Here is a 16,657-nt window from a genome sequence, read left to right on the forward strand (position 1 = left end):
ATAAGAACCCGTGCGACATGTCTGGGAATTTTGAGAAGAGCCAAACCAATGGCCAAAAACTCTGCGAAGAATATAGGAGTATAATCAGGGATACGAACGGAGTAGCTCCAATCTAGATCCTGCGAATATATGCCAATCGCCGCCTTCTCACAGCTGCCGGAGGCATCAGTGGAGAGAACAGTATGATGTGGAAAATTCTGGAGGTGTTCAGAAAGAAGACCATTTAGGGTATGTGCGGGCATATGCTTCGCATGGGACGGGAAAATAAAGTCGTAATAGAAGACGGGATCAGCCTGCGTGTCAGCAACTCGTTGCAAGGAGATCAGATCAACCTGAAGCGGAGCTAACAGATTCTGCGTGAACCTAACTTGCGGAAGCTGATAACGTGGCCAGTGATTAGTCAAAAAAAGGTGTGGTTGGGATACAAAAATTGGAATACTAACGCCTGGGGCCGGGTCAAAAGACTTGAGGAAAGTACGCACTGTTAGAAGTTGGAAGCGGGAATAGAGGTTGGGGATACGCGCTTCCAGATAAAGGACAGCGTTGGAAGCTGATTTTGGGAGCCCGAGGCATAGCCGTAGGGCACGTCTTTCCAGTAAGGCTAATGGCTGCAGCTTGTAGTTCGCGCTACCAGAGAACAAGGGGCAACCAAATTCCAGAATCGGTCTCATATAAGCCTTATAGAGCAACAGTAGCGTGTCACGACGCATGCCAAACTTTTTATTGCCAACTCGGGTCAAACGGCCCAGTGCACGTTCCCCTTTAATAACATTATTCTTAATATGGTGTCGCCAATCCAAATTTTGGTCATAAGTAACACCTAGGTATTTAACCGACTCCACCTGCGGAATTGGAGTGGAGCGGTAGGCTAGCGAGATGTACATAGGAGCGTCGGGTGGAAATACCAGCACGCCGCATTTGCTGACATTAAGTGATAAATTGATTTGGTCCAACCAGACTTCAAGAGCATTCAGATATGCCTGCAAATACCCGTAGAGCACATGAATATCATTTGCTGATGCGAAAAAAGCTATATCATCTGCGTATACATAAACTGTAACGTTAGGATGAATGGGGATGTCCCGAACTAATATGTTGAAAAGCAGCGGAGAAAGAACAGAGCCTTGCGGCACACCTCTTGATTGACCATAGGTATTAGAACAAAAAGATCCGTCTGTACAGAAGAAAAATCTATCTTTTAGAAATTCACAAATCCAGGCGTAGAGGTAATGCGGTGGTTGTAGTTGAGCAAGCTTGTTAATGAGGACTGTGTGCTCCACGCTGTCATAGGCCTTCGCAACGTCAAGCGTCACCAAGGCCGAAACTTCTCTCTGGCGCATTGAGAGTCGTATTCGGCTCTCGAGATCCACATGCGCGGACCATATGGAACAACCGCGACGAAAGCCAATCTGTGCGGGGCTGAGGCCGTTAATATGATGAACATGCTTTGTGAGGCGACTGTGTACTACTCTTTCTATTAGCTTTACTAAATTTGAGGTTAAAGCAATCGGCCGAATATTGTCTAATTGAAATCCATTGTCTGCATTTTTTAAAAGTAAAATTATTTTCGCAATTTTCCAACTGTGAGGAATCCAAGAGGTTTCCAATGACGCATTTACAATATCAAGAAGGTGAGTTGGAAAATCATGCGCTAAAATCTTTAACATGCCCACAGTAATCCCGTCAGATCCCGGAGCAGCAGAGTTCATCGAGGAAACAATTTGCAGGAGCTCCGACACGTCGACCTCAGGATAGTCCGAGCTGGGGGTGAGAGTGTGCAAAGGTTCTGCTTTCTGTACCTGGAAACGTAAGGCCAGCCCCTGCGCGATGCGTTCAAGGTTTTGCTTAGCCTCCTGCGGAGACATTACCATTGACCTTATGCGATTGGAGGCCGGAGAGCTGTTATTCTGCGCCATGAATCTATAGAGAGCCTTCTTATTCTGGGGTTTTGAGAGATACGTGTTTAAATTTTGATTATAATCCTCCTTTGCCTTTTTAACAGTTCTTTTGAAACATGCAGAGAAGAACTTATAATTTATCCAATTAGCTGGGCTCTGATTATAGGAAAGGCTTTTCCAGGCTGCTTTTCTACGACGATAAGCTTTCTCACACTCCTCCGTCCACCAAGGAGACGGTTGTCTGGCAGGAGCAGTAGTGCACACCGAGAATACAGAACTCTCAGCAGCATCGTGCAGAAAGGTAATTGTCCGCTGAGCTCTTTGTACTCGACCTGAGCTAACTATGGAGGGGAGTGAGGCAGATATCAATTTTTTGTACATAATGTGGTTTAGAAATTTCATGGTTGCACCACCTTTTCTGATAGGCGAGGATATAATAGAAAAGGTTATTGGAAAGTGGTCACTAGATGTACCTGATTCTTCAGTTGACCATGCAGATACGCCAACCCCACGAGATGCTAATGTTAAATCTATGATCGAACGGGATCCTCCACGCATAAAGGTTACTGCTCCGGAATTACAGCAGCGCACTGCATTCATTGACATCCAGGACCACAGAAGCTGGCCGCAGGAGTCAGAGCGACTATCCCAGGCACTGTGGTGCGAATTAAAATCTCCTGCGATGACTGTGCTGTTTGCGCCGCTCAGTAAGGTGTCCAAACAGTCTGTCCTGTGAACACCGATTGGGAAGTAGACGTTAGCAATAGTGACTTTGGCGCACTGTGGAAGGGAGATTTCAACCGCCAACAACTCACAGTCAGGGCGCATAACTGTCTGCGAGATTGATGCCCGGTGACATATTTTCGTAGAGATCATAGTTATTAACCCACCACCCCTGCCATTAACGCGATCTACCCTGAAAACACGAAATTTTTTTAATGTGAATGATTTAAGTGGAGAGAGCCACGTTTCTTGTAAAATCACAATATCTGGATTATGTTTATGAAGAAGTAATTCAAGATCCGGTAAAGGAGGAAGTACGGAGCGACAATTCCACTGCATAACTTTTAGACCCGCCATGATTATCGACTGGTTAAAGAGGCATCAACAGCCTCCTTCAGCACATCAGTCTGGGGAATTAATTTGGGGGGTCCTTTCTTTGCTTTGACTTGCGGAACAGCTGACTTCGAGGGTGAGGAAGAAGCTCGACGCTTCTGGGAAGTGGTGAGCATTTCAACGTCCATGCTACAAGGATCTACGTGAGCGACACTGTCAGGAGCGTTGTTGGCAGGCGGTACTTGGGGCACGGTAGGAGGCGACATGGGATGACTCTTACTAGCAGCACTCGGGAGTGATGCCGGCGTAGCCGCCGAAACATGTGATTCAGGAGGCAGAGATTGGCCAGCAACAAGTTGAGATAGAGCCTCGGTGAAACTGCCCAGCATTCGCTCGACCACCACAGAAAGAGCCTGTTCTACTGAGGACACTATTGAAGTAGTCAAACTTGACGGTATATCAGCAACAGAGCTTCGCGCACGGCTGGCATATGTATTATCCCTCCGATCCAGAAGTGCATAAGCATCTGCTCTCGAACATCGTTTCGCTTGAATGATATCGAGCAGGCTTTGTTCGTCGGCTCGTTTCGAGCAGTTGACATCATCAGCTGAGTGGTTGCCCTTGCATAGGCAACACTGGGGCTGATCAGAGGCGCAGCTGTCATCTGAATGCCCTTCTCCACAAACCCGGCAGCGGGTCGCCGACTTACACGCTTTACCACTGTGACCGAAACGCCAACAGTTGTTGCACTGAAGAGGACGGGGCTGCAGAGGGTCCACACGATACACTATCGGCCAAACCTTGAGTTCAGAAGGACAGGAGGAACCAGCAAACGTAGTGATAACTGACTCTGTCGCAACACGCACACCATTGAATTCTCTACTGCACCGGTAGACAGAAAGAACCCCCACACCTGCATCCTGAAACTCCTCCAGTATATCCTGCGGGGAAGATGCTGGGTCCACGCCACGAACAATACCTTTGGAACATGCGAGCTGTTCCGGGATGAAGGCTGTAACCGCTAAGGACTGAAATATTTTGCACTGGAGCAGGTCTGTGACACAATCAATGTCAGCGGACCTGCAAACAATGCCTCTCCGGCCGAACGGTCGCACCTCAGAGATCTGGAGGTAGTGGGTAGTGAGAGATCTTAGCTCCTGCTGAAGGACTTTGGGGCTTTTCATCTTGATCGTTCCCTCACCGATCGGCACGAGAGCCACAGGGATGATGTCAATTCCATTTTTACGAAAATTTTCTAGCGGCAAGCTTTGGGTGGGCAAGCTGGCAAACCAGGTTGCCGTCCCTCCACCCGGGGAGGTCAGCGACATACCTAAGCCAAACGCACCCTCAAATGCACATTAACCTGGCCTACAGACCTAACCTGAGACCTGGCCAAATCCCCCACACAGAACGGCCTCACCAGAGATGACCACGTAGGCACCACCAGGACACCACAGTTGAGCTCGAAGCCAAGCACCAGCAAGAATACGTCAGCACCGTCCAACAGGTCGCGCTCCGAACTTCGTCTTCTTCAGCGCCGCTACAGATGTGTGTGTGTGTGGGGGCGGTTTGTGGGCTCCTCTCATGGGATTCTGGTGGTCGGATGCCTGTAGAGGATGAAGCTGTGTGATGGGTGGAACTTTTGGAAGGTGGAATTAAGCTTCACTCCTTTGCTGTCACCACACACAGACGCCGGCAATTAGCGGCAATCAGCTACGGATACAGCTGAACTCGGAAGTGTTAGCGGGCTGCTGCGGGGCGTCACTACAAATAAGCGCAATGCACTGTCGCGTTCAGTGCGAGCTGCAACGTACAAGGTTTAGTGGCTCAGTTCTTGAAGCAGTGTGGGCTTACTGATGCTTTAAATAAATTCATTTTGCCGTCGATGAAAAGAAAAAGAGGGCAGTGAATGTTTTTGAAAGTCAGGTGTCGTGAAAGGCACATTGATTTACCATAATACGCAATCCTCACTTGGCTCACTCAAGCCTTGCGCTGCAAGTCATACTGAGCCCGACAGTACGTCTGCTCGTCTCCCACCAGGTGAGGCGAGCGGACGGAGCAGACAGGCTGAGCCCGGCAGCGAATAACGCCGCCCATAGTCATCCTTGAGAGTACATGTGAATCGTTCCTATAATGGGGCGTTGATTCTGTCGACTTTAGCAATAGTAAAGGGGGGGGGGGGGGGGTGTAGTGTAAGTAGTAGTAGTAGAGATTTATTATGAAAGAAAAAAAAGCTGACGTAATAAATTGTGCTGACTGCCGCAATTGCTATCTAGTAACTTAAGCACCCGAGCTGCGGCCGGCGGAAGTAAATGGGACAAGTAGATGATAGGTAGAGGATATGCAGATAGGAGCGATCTGCAATAGGGGCAAACTGCGATAGTAGTGATCTGCGATAGGAGCGAACTGCCATACTAGCTCTTGCCTCGCAGTTCAGCAGGCCTTTTGCCTAGGCGTCCATAAGCCAGTCTTATACACGGTAATGACTCGGTAATCAATAATTTGTCAATAAAAACACCACAGGAATTGTTTTCTCGTTTCAGTTTTTGGATGCAATGCTTGTTTGAAACGCCAACTCGTAAATATATCGGGACAGCAAGTGTAGGTGCATTGTCCTCTCCCCCCGGCATTGCTCTCACGTCGGGTGGGCTGCATGTCGCGGATTCGTTTCAGCAAACGGCCGACTGCTGACGAAATGGAGGAAGTCTGCGCCACGGCTGCCACCCGGCTGGGCAAACTGGGACCCATCAGGTACGCGCCTGCGTATACACCATTCAGCACAGCGGATGTTCAGTCGCTCATTCATTTAGCTGGATTAGCGGCCCTAGGCTACTCATTTAAATGCCACTCGAATGAACCTTAACAGAATTGAAGAAAGCATTCACTTAAGCGAAAGTCCATGCATTGAAAGGACCGCGTAGCCACTTATTTTAATAAACCGAAAAAATGTCAGCATTTAAAAGTTTCCTAAAAGCATATATTTCACATTACTGTAAACTCCCCGCACGTTTTGTGTACCTGCATGGCGTTTTTGATAAAATGCAGTAATTTTCTATTTAAATTTCCTATTCACAATTACCCACCTTGTAAACTTGGCGAATTCGTCCATGCTTTTGTGCAACGATGCAAACGTCTGCTGGACGACAGAAGTTTTCCGCTTGCCAGTGCGCATGCACTTCCTGAAATTTTGCGTTCTTCCTCCACTTCTCCCTGAGTGTGTGGCAAACGCGCTGTAACCGACACGTTCAGCCATTCAGCCTACTGGCAAGCTGCGCAACCGTACGTACCCTAATGCAGGTATGGCACCCTGAAGTTTCAAGGGAAACTATGGTGCTGGCGAGCATTGCAGAGAGCGTAGTTTCAGAATAAGTGTCCGAAGTTTTGCGGACCAAAACTGCCGCATGTCTGACAAAAAGATGCTCTTTTACCAGGAAGGGAGAGGTTGGATTGGGCTAAAGAAAAAACAGTTGCCCTGCCCGCACCATCTTGCGACACAACGGGCTTCAGGAAGACAGTACGCACTACTTCGTTAATTATTACGTACGTCCTGTCTGTATGTACAGTCGTACCTACTGCGCTAATAGACAGTTTTCGCATAACACGTTTTAGGTAACACGTTGCCGTTCCTACCCTTGCCAGGCTTGCCTAGCCACATTTGCCGTACGGTAGCATGTTACGGTAGTTACCGTGTATTTGCCGTACGGTGGTGCTAAAACTCGCTAATAGACGTTTTTTGGTATACCGGAGACGTATCAGCGGAGACGTAGACCGGTTTACCCGACGCCTCCTGCGTACGCGCAGTGGCTCCTAGTAGGGGAGTAGTATAGGGGTCCGGTAATCCTGCATACGTACGTCTCCACTAATACGTCTCCGATATGTTTAAAACGTCTGCGGTGCGCTAAAAACGACTAATGTCGAATGCTTCAGCAGTACGTACTTATTCGTGCGTTTATGCTGCTTTGAAAATAAAGTTGCCGTGTATCTAAAACACATTTGCACTACACAGAACAAAGTTTGGCTTAGCAATTTCGCAAAAGTTGGTTGGGCTCAAAAGTTTCTTCAAGTGATAAACTCTACCTTGTTCTTTGGGCTACGTACAAGATCATGGCGTTTGAGATGTTCATTGTGACTGAGACACCATGCCTCCTCTTCTTAACGTGTTCCCTTTTCAAAAGAAAAAAAAGCAGAAAGGAAGCTATCAGAACAAGTGGCATGCTCCGCGTCCTTCTAATAAGTGTGCTTGGCTGACCACGTTAACGTGGCTTTTTCGTTTCCTGCAGAAACAATGACCTCTTGATTGCGTGGGGAATCGTGAGCTACGTGGCCTACGTGGTCCTCAGCGCACTTTTTGGGTTCAGTGCAAGGTGAGAAAGGATGCGCTTCGCTGGCTACTGCTGCAGCCTCTGGGGATTCCTTGTGGCAGAGGGCGAGATGCGTAAGGGAGCGTAATTTCAGATAACTTCGCTGTTCTTTACGGCTCACAGCATTGTCCCCTCTCTCTGATATCAAATGTACCACTTAATGGCTGGATATATGCGGAAGGTGTCACATATACTCGTGCACGAGCCGTTCTTTTGCGCATTACATATTTCCCGAACTGCTCGTTAATGACTTTCAGAGGGCTTGAAGCTTCGTCGACAGAAGAAAGCTGCAGCCATTTGAAGTTGACTTTCCATCAAGCAGCCCGCCTATAAATATGGTTCATAAATACTGGTCGAAGCTTGCCTAAAATAATGCACGGCTTTCAGCCGTGAATTGAATCCAAGATCTTTATTGTTTGTGATAATTCTTGATAGCTTAAAGAATAATAACCTTTTCTTTTCGATAATCGGTCAGCGTGCCAGTATCGCCGTCGGTTGAGGACTCCTTTCATTGTCTTTTGTGATTTGACGAAACGTTCTTGAGATTTTTCGCTACTTACTCGATGAGGCCCAAAGGTTGCACTTAGTGGGGTATGACAATTAGATCCTGTTACTGATCTCGGTTGTGCATTGCCCCACGTACATGCAGCCACATGAACCTACGGGTCCTATTTGGACCCAAGATATTAAACTTATTTTTGATATGTGGCGGAGGGCTTGAAGCACTCCGGCATGGGTTGGCCCGGTATTGCACTGACTTCGGGATCGGCCCGGGACATAATAGCGCGCATCTTTTCTTTCAATCCTTGCACTCCTATCTTTCAACTCTCCCACTTTCAGCACGTGGTAGCGATTGTGGCTCAGCAAGCAAGCAACCACCTCCCGGCTGATATCGCATGCGTCAATGATTATGCCCTTTTCAGAAAAAAACTTTATCCGCTTTTATGTTTGTTGCTGACGTGGCTTAACTGTTCTAACAGCTTTTTATTTACATATCTCAAACGAAGTCCATGACGTTTTGAACTTGTTTACTATCCTGTTATGTCATAAAATGATATGCTTAAGTTGTTGGTCTTGTATTTTCATTATTTTCCATGGCTGTGTCCCCTTTTGTTTTCGTACTCGTGAAAGAACCAATTTGAGCAGTACGTTTTGTTATCTACACTTTTTAATTCGTTTGTTGCTAATATTATGTCAGGTTTTTAAAGGTTCGTTACTGTTTACTCTAATGTTTTTGCAGTCTGGTTATTAATACCGTTTTTTCCTGGTCTTCTACATACAACATACTACTCTTCGACCACGATGTCTCACAAATGTTCACTGCTGTAGCGGATGTCTTTGCATATCAATTTTTTTTGCATGTAATTACATTTCAACCCCACTCCCCTCCGCAATGCTTCGACGATTGAGGATATTGTAAATAAATAAGTAAATAAATAAACGCTTCGAACCCAGAATTTGTCTTTCCTCGGTGCCTGTATGGCCAATTCATTCACACTTCATAGTTTGGTTTACGGGGGTTTAACGTCCCAAAGCGACTAAGGCTATGACAGACGCCGTAGTGAAGGGCTCCGGAAATTTCGACCACCTGGGGTTCTTTAACGTGCACTGACATCGCACAGTACACGGGCCTCTAGAATTTCTCCTCCATCGAAATTCGACCGCCGCGGCCGGGATCGAACCCGCGTCTTTCGGGTCAGCAGCCGAGCGCCATAACCACTCAGCCACCGCGGCGGACTTTTACACTGCACAGTGTTTTTTTGGCTGAAAGTCTTCAGTGAAAGTAAACTCCGACGGTCATAGGAAACGCGCATGAAACAAAATGTCTGTAAGCACAATAGTAACTAAACTCGCAATTCGCAGTAGAGCAATACGAGTATACTGTTCACAAAAAACTACGGCTCCGTGGACACCTGCCGTCCTGCTCTTCGATAGTATTTTAACAGCTGAGGTTCCTTAATTGCTATGAATTCATGATTTAAACGGTCGCGTTCTGCGCTTTCTGGACGGCCCGTGTATATCCAAACAATGGCCCCTTGGCGCCATGCTTATGCTCTGCTTGCATGCAGCAAGAACATGGTGCCCTACCTGAGCTTCCTGCTGGTGGTCTGCAGCGCAATGCCAGAGTCCGCGACTCGGTTCTGGGACTTGAATAATCGCATGCTCGTGTGGGCGACGGTTTCGCGGCACCTGCCCTGGGCGGTGGTCATCGTCAACAGCACCGTGCAGCTGGCCACACGCATAGTGGAGGTATATGCATGTGCATCGTGGCAGGCACTGCTTGCACGCACATGCTTGCACGCAGGTGCATCGCCTGAACCTGGCCTGAGTAACGTACGAGGCATAAAATCGTCCATAGAGCTACAGCATAGAGTGATCAGCGATCCGCTACCGTGATCCGCTTCCGCGGGTTGCCACCACATACGCGCTGATTGGTCCCGAAGCGACGGACGGACGGACGGACGGACGGACGGACGGACGGACGGATGGGTGGGTGGACGGACGGATGGATGGATGGATGGATGGATGGATGGATGGATGGATGGATGGATGGATGGATGGACGGACGGACGGACGGACGGACGGACGGACGGACGGACGGACGGACGGATGGATGGATGGATGGATGGATGGATGGATGGATGGATGGATGGATGGATGGATGGATGGATGGATGGATGGATGGATGGATGGATGGATGGATGGATGGATGAATGGATGCTGAAGCCTTTGAATCGGGCGGTGGTTCAAGCCACCCAGCCATGACTTGGGAAATTTTACTCTTGTCTTGGTTTTAGCCACCACTCAGATAACCTTCGCTTGGTTACTTCTGCCCGCTTAAAATCTACTTTTCCTTCACTGTCCTTAAACCCCAATGCTTTCAATAAATCCGCCCCGCTGCTTTGCACTGTCTATCTCGTGGTACCTGACTCAATGCCTTAGTCCGCAAAACTCACGTCCTGGCCTCAAACAACGAAGAGCTTCCCCTACAATTATCATAGACATTTTCTTTGGCAATTTCCTGCTTAAAGGTCCTGTATGTTCCCAGTGCCGATTTCGCCAGAATCCCTCTTTTCCACAGAGCTCTCTCTGTTTCTTTAACCTTTTTCTTAACCGATAATTGCTGATTTTCCCCCCGACTGCTGTCCAGATATTTGCTTGTCAATTTTCTAGTTCGCTTTCTCCATTTCGTGTCAACATTCCTTATGTACACTTATTTGAAAACTTTCCTAGCCCACTGATTTTCCCCCATTTTTCTCAATCGATCCTCAAATGCTATCTTTCTGCTAGCTGCTCTGCTCTCGTACGACGCTCATCCCATATCACCCTGTACCCCCTGATTTGGTGTATTGCCATGTGCTCCCAAAGCTAGCCTCCCTACGCCGCGCTGTTTGATTTCTAACCTTACTTGAACATCTGGTCTCATGCACAGGACCGCATTGCCTAAAGTCAGGCTAGGAACCATCACCCCTTTCCAGATCCCGCTTACCACTTCATACCTATTGTAATTGCACAGTGCCCTATTTTTCATGACAGCTGCATTCCTATTAGCTTTATTCAGTACATGCTTTTCATGCTCTGTCAGATATTCAGCACCGTTGTTTATCCACACCCCAAGATACTTGTACACATCCACTATTTCTAGCGTGAACTCATGTTTTCTATGTTCGCCGCCTTCATCACGCAACTGACGGGAACGTGGCGCCATCTGGCGCCCGCATCTGGCGCATGCGCTGCGGCGCCCCGCGCAAGCGGTTCACGGTAGCGGATCGCGGATCACTCTATGCTATAACTATCTACTATGGGTGGTACAGCTCAAAAACAGGCGGAAGACAAAAGTAGAAGACGACACCGAGTGGATATCTTCAACTTTTGACGTCCGTCTCTTTAGCGCTTACATAAACCCACAGTGAATATTACCAACTCGCCCAGCTGTTCATCCTTCTGTAAATTATAACAACGTGAAAATGATTGAAAGTGGAAAAAAATTAAACAATGAAAAGTAAACTGTCACATCACTCCAGACTTATATGCGAGGAGGCGGCCGGATCCTCTTGACAAACCAAACGGGCACATTATCGTCTGACATATGCCGGCCCCTCGCGTACTAATCGCAGCGAACATAATTGCCAGCTTTCACACAGACTATGCACGGCTATACAGCAATATGCGAGAGAAAAAGGAAGCGGGGGGGGGGGGGGGGGGGCACTGCACAGGAAAACTTATCTGCATTTGAGGAGTTAAACTGAGACTTGACGAGCACTTGACGCTGAGACGTGCAGACGCTGGCGAGTGCTGCCACATTGTGCAACATGTTCGTGTAAGGCTTACAATGAAGAGCTCACGTTGAAATTGTGTTCACGGAACATATTGCAATAACGAACGTCGGTTACTTGAGTCATTTAATGATTACGCCAGTTTGGCACAATCTTGATTCTCAAAGAACTTCGGCGAATGTGCAGTGTCATATTTCGTGAATGGATGGGAGTGTATCTTCTTTACCGGCGGCTTCGTTCAGAGCAACAACCTGCTGGAGAGCGGCTTCGACACGTTGGGCGTCGACTTCTGGACGCAAAACTCTCCTCTGGCCAACCAGCTACTGCTGGGCGCCATCGGCAGTGTGCTCGCCGAGATCACCGACAACAAGGCGCTCAACATCGACCTCATGCCGATCGTGCTCAGGATTGTGAGTGTCCGGCTTTGCTACGCGATGGCGCTAACTGCGTTTTGATTCCAGGTGATTCATTTTGAGTTGATAGAGGACGCTATTTATAAGAGCGTAAGTGGTTCCCATTCCCCCCTGCACTGAAGCGACTGAAGCTATTGCAAAAGCGCCTTTTTTTTTTTTGGGTCCGGCATTGCCGCATGCGATGCGGACTTCGTATTTATTGTCATCGAATCGGGCAAGTATCCTACCCAAACCTAGTATAAAACAAATTCCCGCCAAGTGCGACCTCTTTGCTAAATGTGAGCACGAAAAACCAGTGGTTTAACCAAGCATTTTACGTGGCGCTGTCTGTTTTCTGAGCAGGACTAAGATTTCCAAAGTTTTCAGAGTAGTGCGAGAATTCAGGAGCAGTTGAAGAGTGTTTTTCTGATTTACTGTTTCAGCCCGCACCCCCGAGCAAAAAGAAAATGTCCCTGGCAAAGAAAAAAGTCACGTTATAAAACTGCAGGAAATGCACACGTTTAAATCTAGAAATTTCTACTGCATGCACACAATGTATTAAACATTTTGTGCCATTTTATGCTGCGTCTTGTATATTTGTTTCAGTAATAATTTTTCTATTATATAACACCTTACTGAATCTAGTGTAGCATAGTAGTCAATTTGATGCCCCAGTGACAAGTATTGCATATGCTTTCGTTCTAGTTGTCTACTTGAGCAGATATAGAACATAAGCATGTGAACATTTTCATTGTTCTTTGTCGCTTCTTTTTGCTGAAAAATATCAGCTTCTACTACATAACTGTTGTTGTTCAGTCGCTCTGTCATGTTCGACTTTTCGCGTCCTAAGCACGCCAGACTTCTCTCTCTTCGGCTATCACTCGAATCTTCCCCAGGGTCATGTTTGTTGCTTCCATGACACTGTCAATCCCCTTAGCCTATGTCTTCCACACCTCCTATTACCTTCCATCGTTCGCAACATCGGCGCCTTTTCTAACGCATACTCTGCTCACAACATGTGGCCAATGTATTGGGGTTCCAGCTCCAGGATGTGACCTTCTGAGTAATAGTCATGTTTGTTGCCTTCATGGCGAACCCTTTTTGTTCTCCTCGCAGTCCATGAGAATGAAACCTGAAACGTCAACAGAACACGCAAAGACTCAGTGTAAAACAAGACGCAAAAACAAAACTACAAAGCCAACAAAAACACGGCTAATTTCGATGAATGTGAATAACAAGGAACCTGGTATAAAAGCGTAAAAAACACACTAAGCATGCTGACACGACCTCGGGGCCCCGTATGACGATTAAAGAACAACAAAATCAAAACCCTTCAAATAGGTATGCCACCTCAGGTTTCATTCTCATGGTTTTAGCCCTTTTAGTCCTCCTTTGTCATTTCCCTGGTTTTGAGACGTGGCCTTCCGTCATAATTTTTCTTCAGCGATATGTTCGTGATTAGTTTAGGTTTTAGCTTGTGTCGTCCCGTCTTTTACCTCTTGTTTTTTGCCAGTTAGTCATCTGAGACAGGGATGTTCCACGTGCTGCGGTAGAGCTTAGTGCACTCGTCATGATGTTTGACTCGTGCGATATCATTATTTGCCGCTTCGCACATCGCGTCCATGTGCGTCACTGTTTGATTATTGTTCACAGTTTGGGCGTGTTGCTTGGTATAAATTCGGCATATTGGCAGCCAAACAATAAAGTTGTAAGTTGACGCTTGTGTGTGTTTGTACTCTCCTGCTGTCCTGTCACTTCATCTGCGCCATTATTCCGTTAAGCATGTCCGAACTAAGGTTTCATTTCTACACAACGTCACTGTTACAGAGCTTGAATGAGTCGCTTACAAGGGCAACTACCAGAGGATGCACGGCCACAAATTTTAAATTGAGCACAGCATTGCGGCATGATGGCGTAGAGGTAAAATTTGCGCCAGTGGCTCTAATGTCCGTCTGTTGGAACCACTTCTTTAGTACTAAATTTTGTTTCATTTTTCGGGATAACGAACATTTAGTTTTTATGCTTAAGCAAAAACATTTAGCACGCAAACCTATTTTACATGGATTTCAGAATGTTTATTACTCTTTAATTGGCGTCTGCGTGCATATTATGGGAAATGCAAGGACTGACGCCGTGCCTCCCGCGTGTTGTAAATACGCCAACGCGACCTCTTTGCTAATGTTTGTGTCGACCAAGTTGCCGCACGTTGTGAGGGGAAGGAGGACTCCCAGGGATCTATGAATGTAAATCAGAGAATGATCTTCTGCATACCTGAGAATTAGTCCATTACGCTATCGCGTAATACCTTTCTTAAGTGGCCCGAGTTTTTTTTTTTTTTTCGTTTCCTTGCCTCTACTCCCATTCACGTGATGTGTACTAACCTCGGTCCCCATTCCCCTCGCAGGCCGAGGTCACGGAGGTGGACCCGTCGCGGTACGTTGTGCCAGCGGCGCTGGGCGCCTGCACCAACATGATCCTGCCCATCCACTTGCCCATGATCGTGGCCCACGAGGTTGTGGACGTGCCCATGGTAAAGCTGGTAAGCACAGGAGGGAGCTATAAGCTGCGCCCCTTCCCCGTTTGTCACTGCGTACAAGCCTACCAGGGTTGGCCTGCATTTGGAGTTTTTGTTGAAGGGAGACTAATTATATGCCTGGTATTCCTTATACGTGGGACCGGCGGCTTCAGTAAACAAATTCGATTGCGAACAACAGCGTCAGTCCCTTCCGGCTTCTCTTTTGACTCGTCTCCACTGTGCTGCTAAGCTGTTACGAGTGTGTATATCATGGACATGCCCAACTTTCTGTAATTATTGAATGAGAGCACAATTAACATCTCAGTTCAGAGAAAGAGCCTGCGAATATTCGAGGTCTCAAATACGAACCGAACATTTTAATGTTGCTTTACTAGTATTACATTCGACAACTGCGTACTCTGCACCTTGGAATAGTTTATGGACTGGTATAGGTATATTCATGACATGGATATTGCACCCAAATTTTGTCGCTTTTTCCTTGATGGAGGTAATGCATATTTTATCACGCTATCACCATCAGCACGGTGCGAAGAGTTAGGAACACTTCCATGCACCTTTTTTTGCTACTAATGACCTCCATTACGGCGTCCCTGGCAACTCACGAGCAGCTTCGGGCCGTTAAACACTACCCACCTCTCTTTCGACTGCTATTAGGAGTAATTTCTGACTGCTGACATTATCGTATGTTCAGTCCTTCTTTGCGTAGAGACAAGTACAGTCTTTTTGTTGCGTTGTTTTTTTCGTCCCAGCAATAGCTGTGTGCCGTTTCAGGACGCCAGATGCAGTTACTCCGGCCGACCTCTCCACTCTTGCACAAACTAAAGATGTCCCTCTCTCTTTCTCTGTTTCCACATAAACGCGGCATTACCCGCCATTGCGGCTGGATTAGTGGTAATGCTGTCCCGAAACTGCAGTCACGTGGCTGCGCTGTACACTTCGACTTCCATACTAAATAAAGTTTAACTAAGCTCTCAATCTTAAGCAAATGGCGGTGAAAACATGACTTACAATGTTTTGCGTTGTGTGCTTTTTTTTCTCGTGCGCCGCTCCCTGCAGGTGCTGATTGCCACGCTGGCGAAAGCTGTTATCATTCTGACGTCGGTGTTCTCTGTGAACACCTACGGTGGCTACCTCCTCGACTGGGCCTCGCCTCCGGTCGCGAACATCACCGCCGTCGCCTACGCGGGATGACGTCACTCGACGAAGAGACGTTGGCGCAAGACCACTGGCGTTTCGACGGAGAGGCTTTGAACGCTCTCTTCGCGTAGCGTTAGGACAGTTTCAGTTTACGTGGACTTTTTTCTGTATCGTTATAGTTACCCATGACTCGACGATACATGCATTTTTTATTTTTATGAGCAAAGACAAGGTGTGTAGTTTAAGCATCCGCGCTATATTCTTTAGGTGAACAAACTGTTAAAATTATCCCTACGAAATCGTACCACCGAAATGCAAATAACGCGTAAACGTGACCGCACAGTACCTGTGCGAGACAGTTGAAACAGTTTAGAAAAGGAAGTTTCATATTTTCATGCATGATTTGTACAATGGTACAGATTAGCAGCTTTGTACATGAATAGTGCAGAAAAAAACGGCCTGAACTACAGCTGCAGTGTTTTTTCCACTGCGCAAATATCATTGTAGACATCGCCTGCCTGCTGCGATAATAGGATCAATATTTTGGTGGCCGAGTGACAGTTTGACACGCTGTATTCTGTGTCATGTGTGGTGTATTGTCATCGGTGCTCCTTAATAGCTTGCAGTTTCTGTCGCAATGGGGTTGCTTGTTGTTAACCGTATGGAAACTTTGAGCAGTAAATGCACATTTTGTAAAATCCTACAAAAAAAAAGCTTATGGAACTGTGCGAAGACTTTTTATGATGCAAACTTGCTTTACATCATCACTTACTGGTGAAATTTTTGACGTGTCTCCATGCATCTTGGTGTCGTATCGACATGCCAGAGTGTACGCGTAGCCAGACTAGTCTTCACGGAGCTTCATAACGTTGTTACATCAACGCTACCGTAGTGCGATCATTGCCAAGTCGTAATGGACTGAGTTCGCAATCAAAGCAGTCCCATCTTGAGCCAACCAAGGCGTGTACCTCCGGCAGGCATCGAGTATACAGTGCAAACA

At 47.1% G+C, this 16,657-nt stretch overlaps 1 protein-coding gene and 1 long non-coding RNA gene across 2 annotated transcripts in view; both read left to right on the plus strand.

Annotated features, from left to right (window-relative positions):
* Nucleotides 1-13,047, plus strand: part of LOC144119617 (uncharacterized) — a 42,427-nt gene extending 29,380 nt beyond the window's left edge. The window contains exons 11-15 of the mRNA XM_077652191.1: nucleotides 5,628-5,705; nucleotides 7,235-7,318; nucleotides 9,385-9,565; nucleotides 11,835-12,002; nucleotides 13,027-13,047. Of these exons, the coding sequence (XP_077508317.1) occupies nucleotides 5,628-5,705; nucleotides 7,235-7,318; nucleotides 9,385-9,565; nucleotides 11,835-12,002; nucleotides 13,027-13,047 (532 nt within the window). The remainder of the gene's footprint in view (nucleotides 1-5,627; nucleotides 5,706-7,234; nucleotides 7,319-9,384; nucleotides 9,566-11,834; nucleotides 12,003-13,026) is intronic.
* A 1,366-nt stretch (nucleotides 13,048-14,413) lies between these two features.
* Nucleotides 14,414-16,116, plus strand: LOC144118467 (uncharacterized). Its single transcript, XR_013312030.1, has 2 exons — nucleotides 14,414-14,523; nucleotides 15,577-16,116. It is a non-coding gene; the product is annotated as an uncharacterized LOC144118467 (long non-coding RNA).
* Nucleotides 16,117-16,657: the final 541 nt, after the last annotated feature.

This window comes from Amblyomma americanum, chromosome 2 (assembly GCF_052857255.1).
Source record: "Amblyomma americanum isolate KBUSLIRL-KWMA chromosome 2, ASM5285725v1, whole genome shotgun sequence".
In the NCBI taxonomy this organism is placed as follows: Eukaryota; Metazoa; Arthropoda; class Arachnida; order Ixodida; family Ixodidae; genus Amblyomma; species Amblyomma americanum.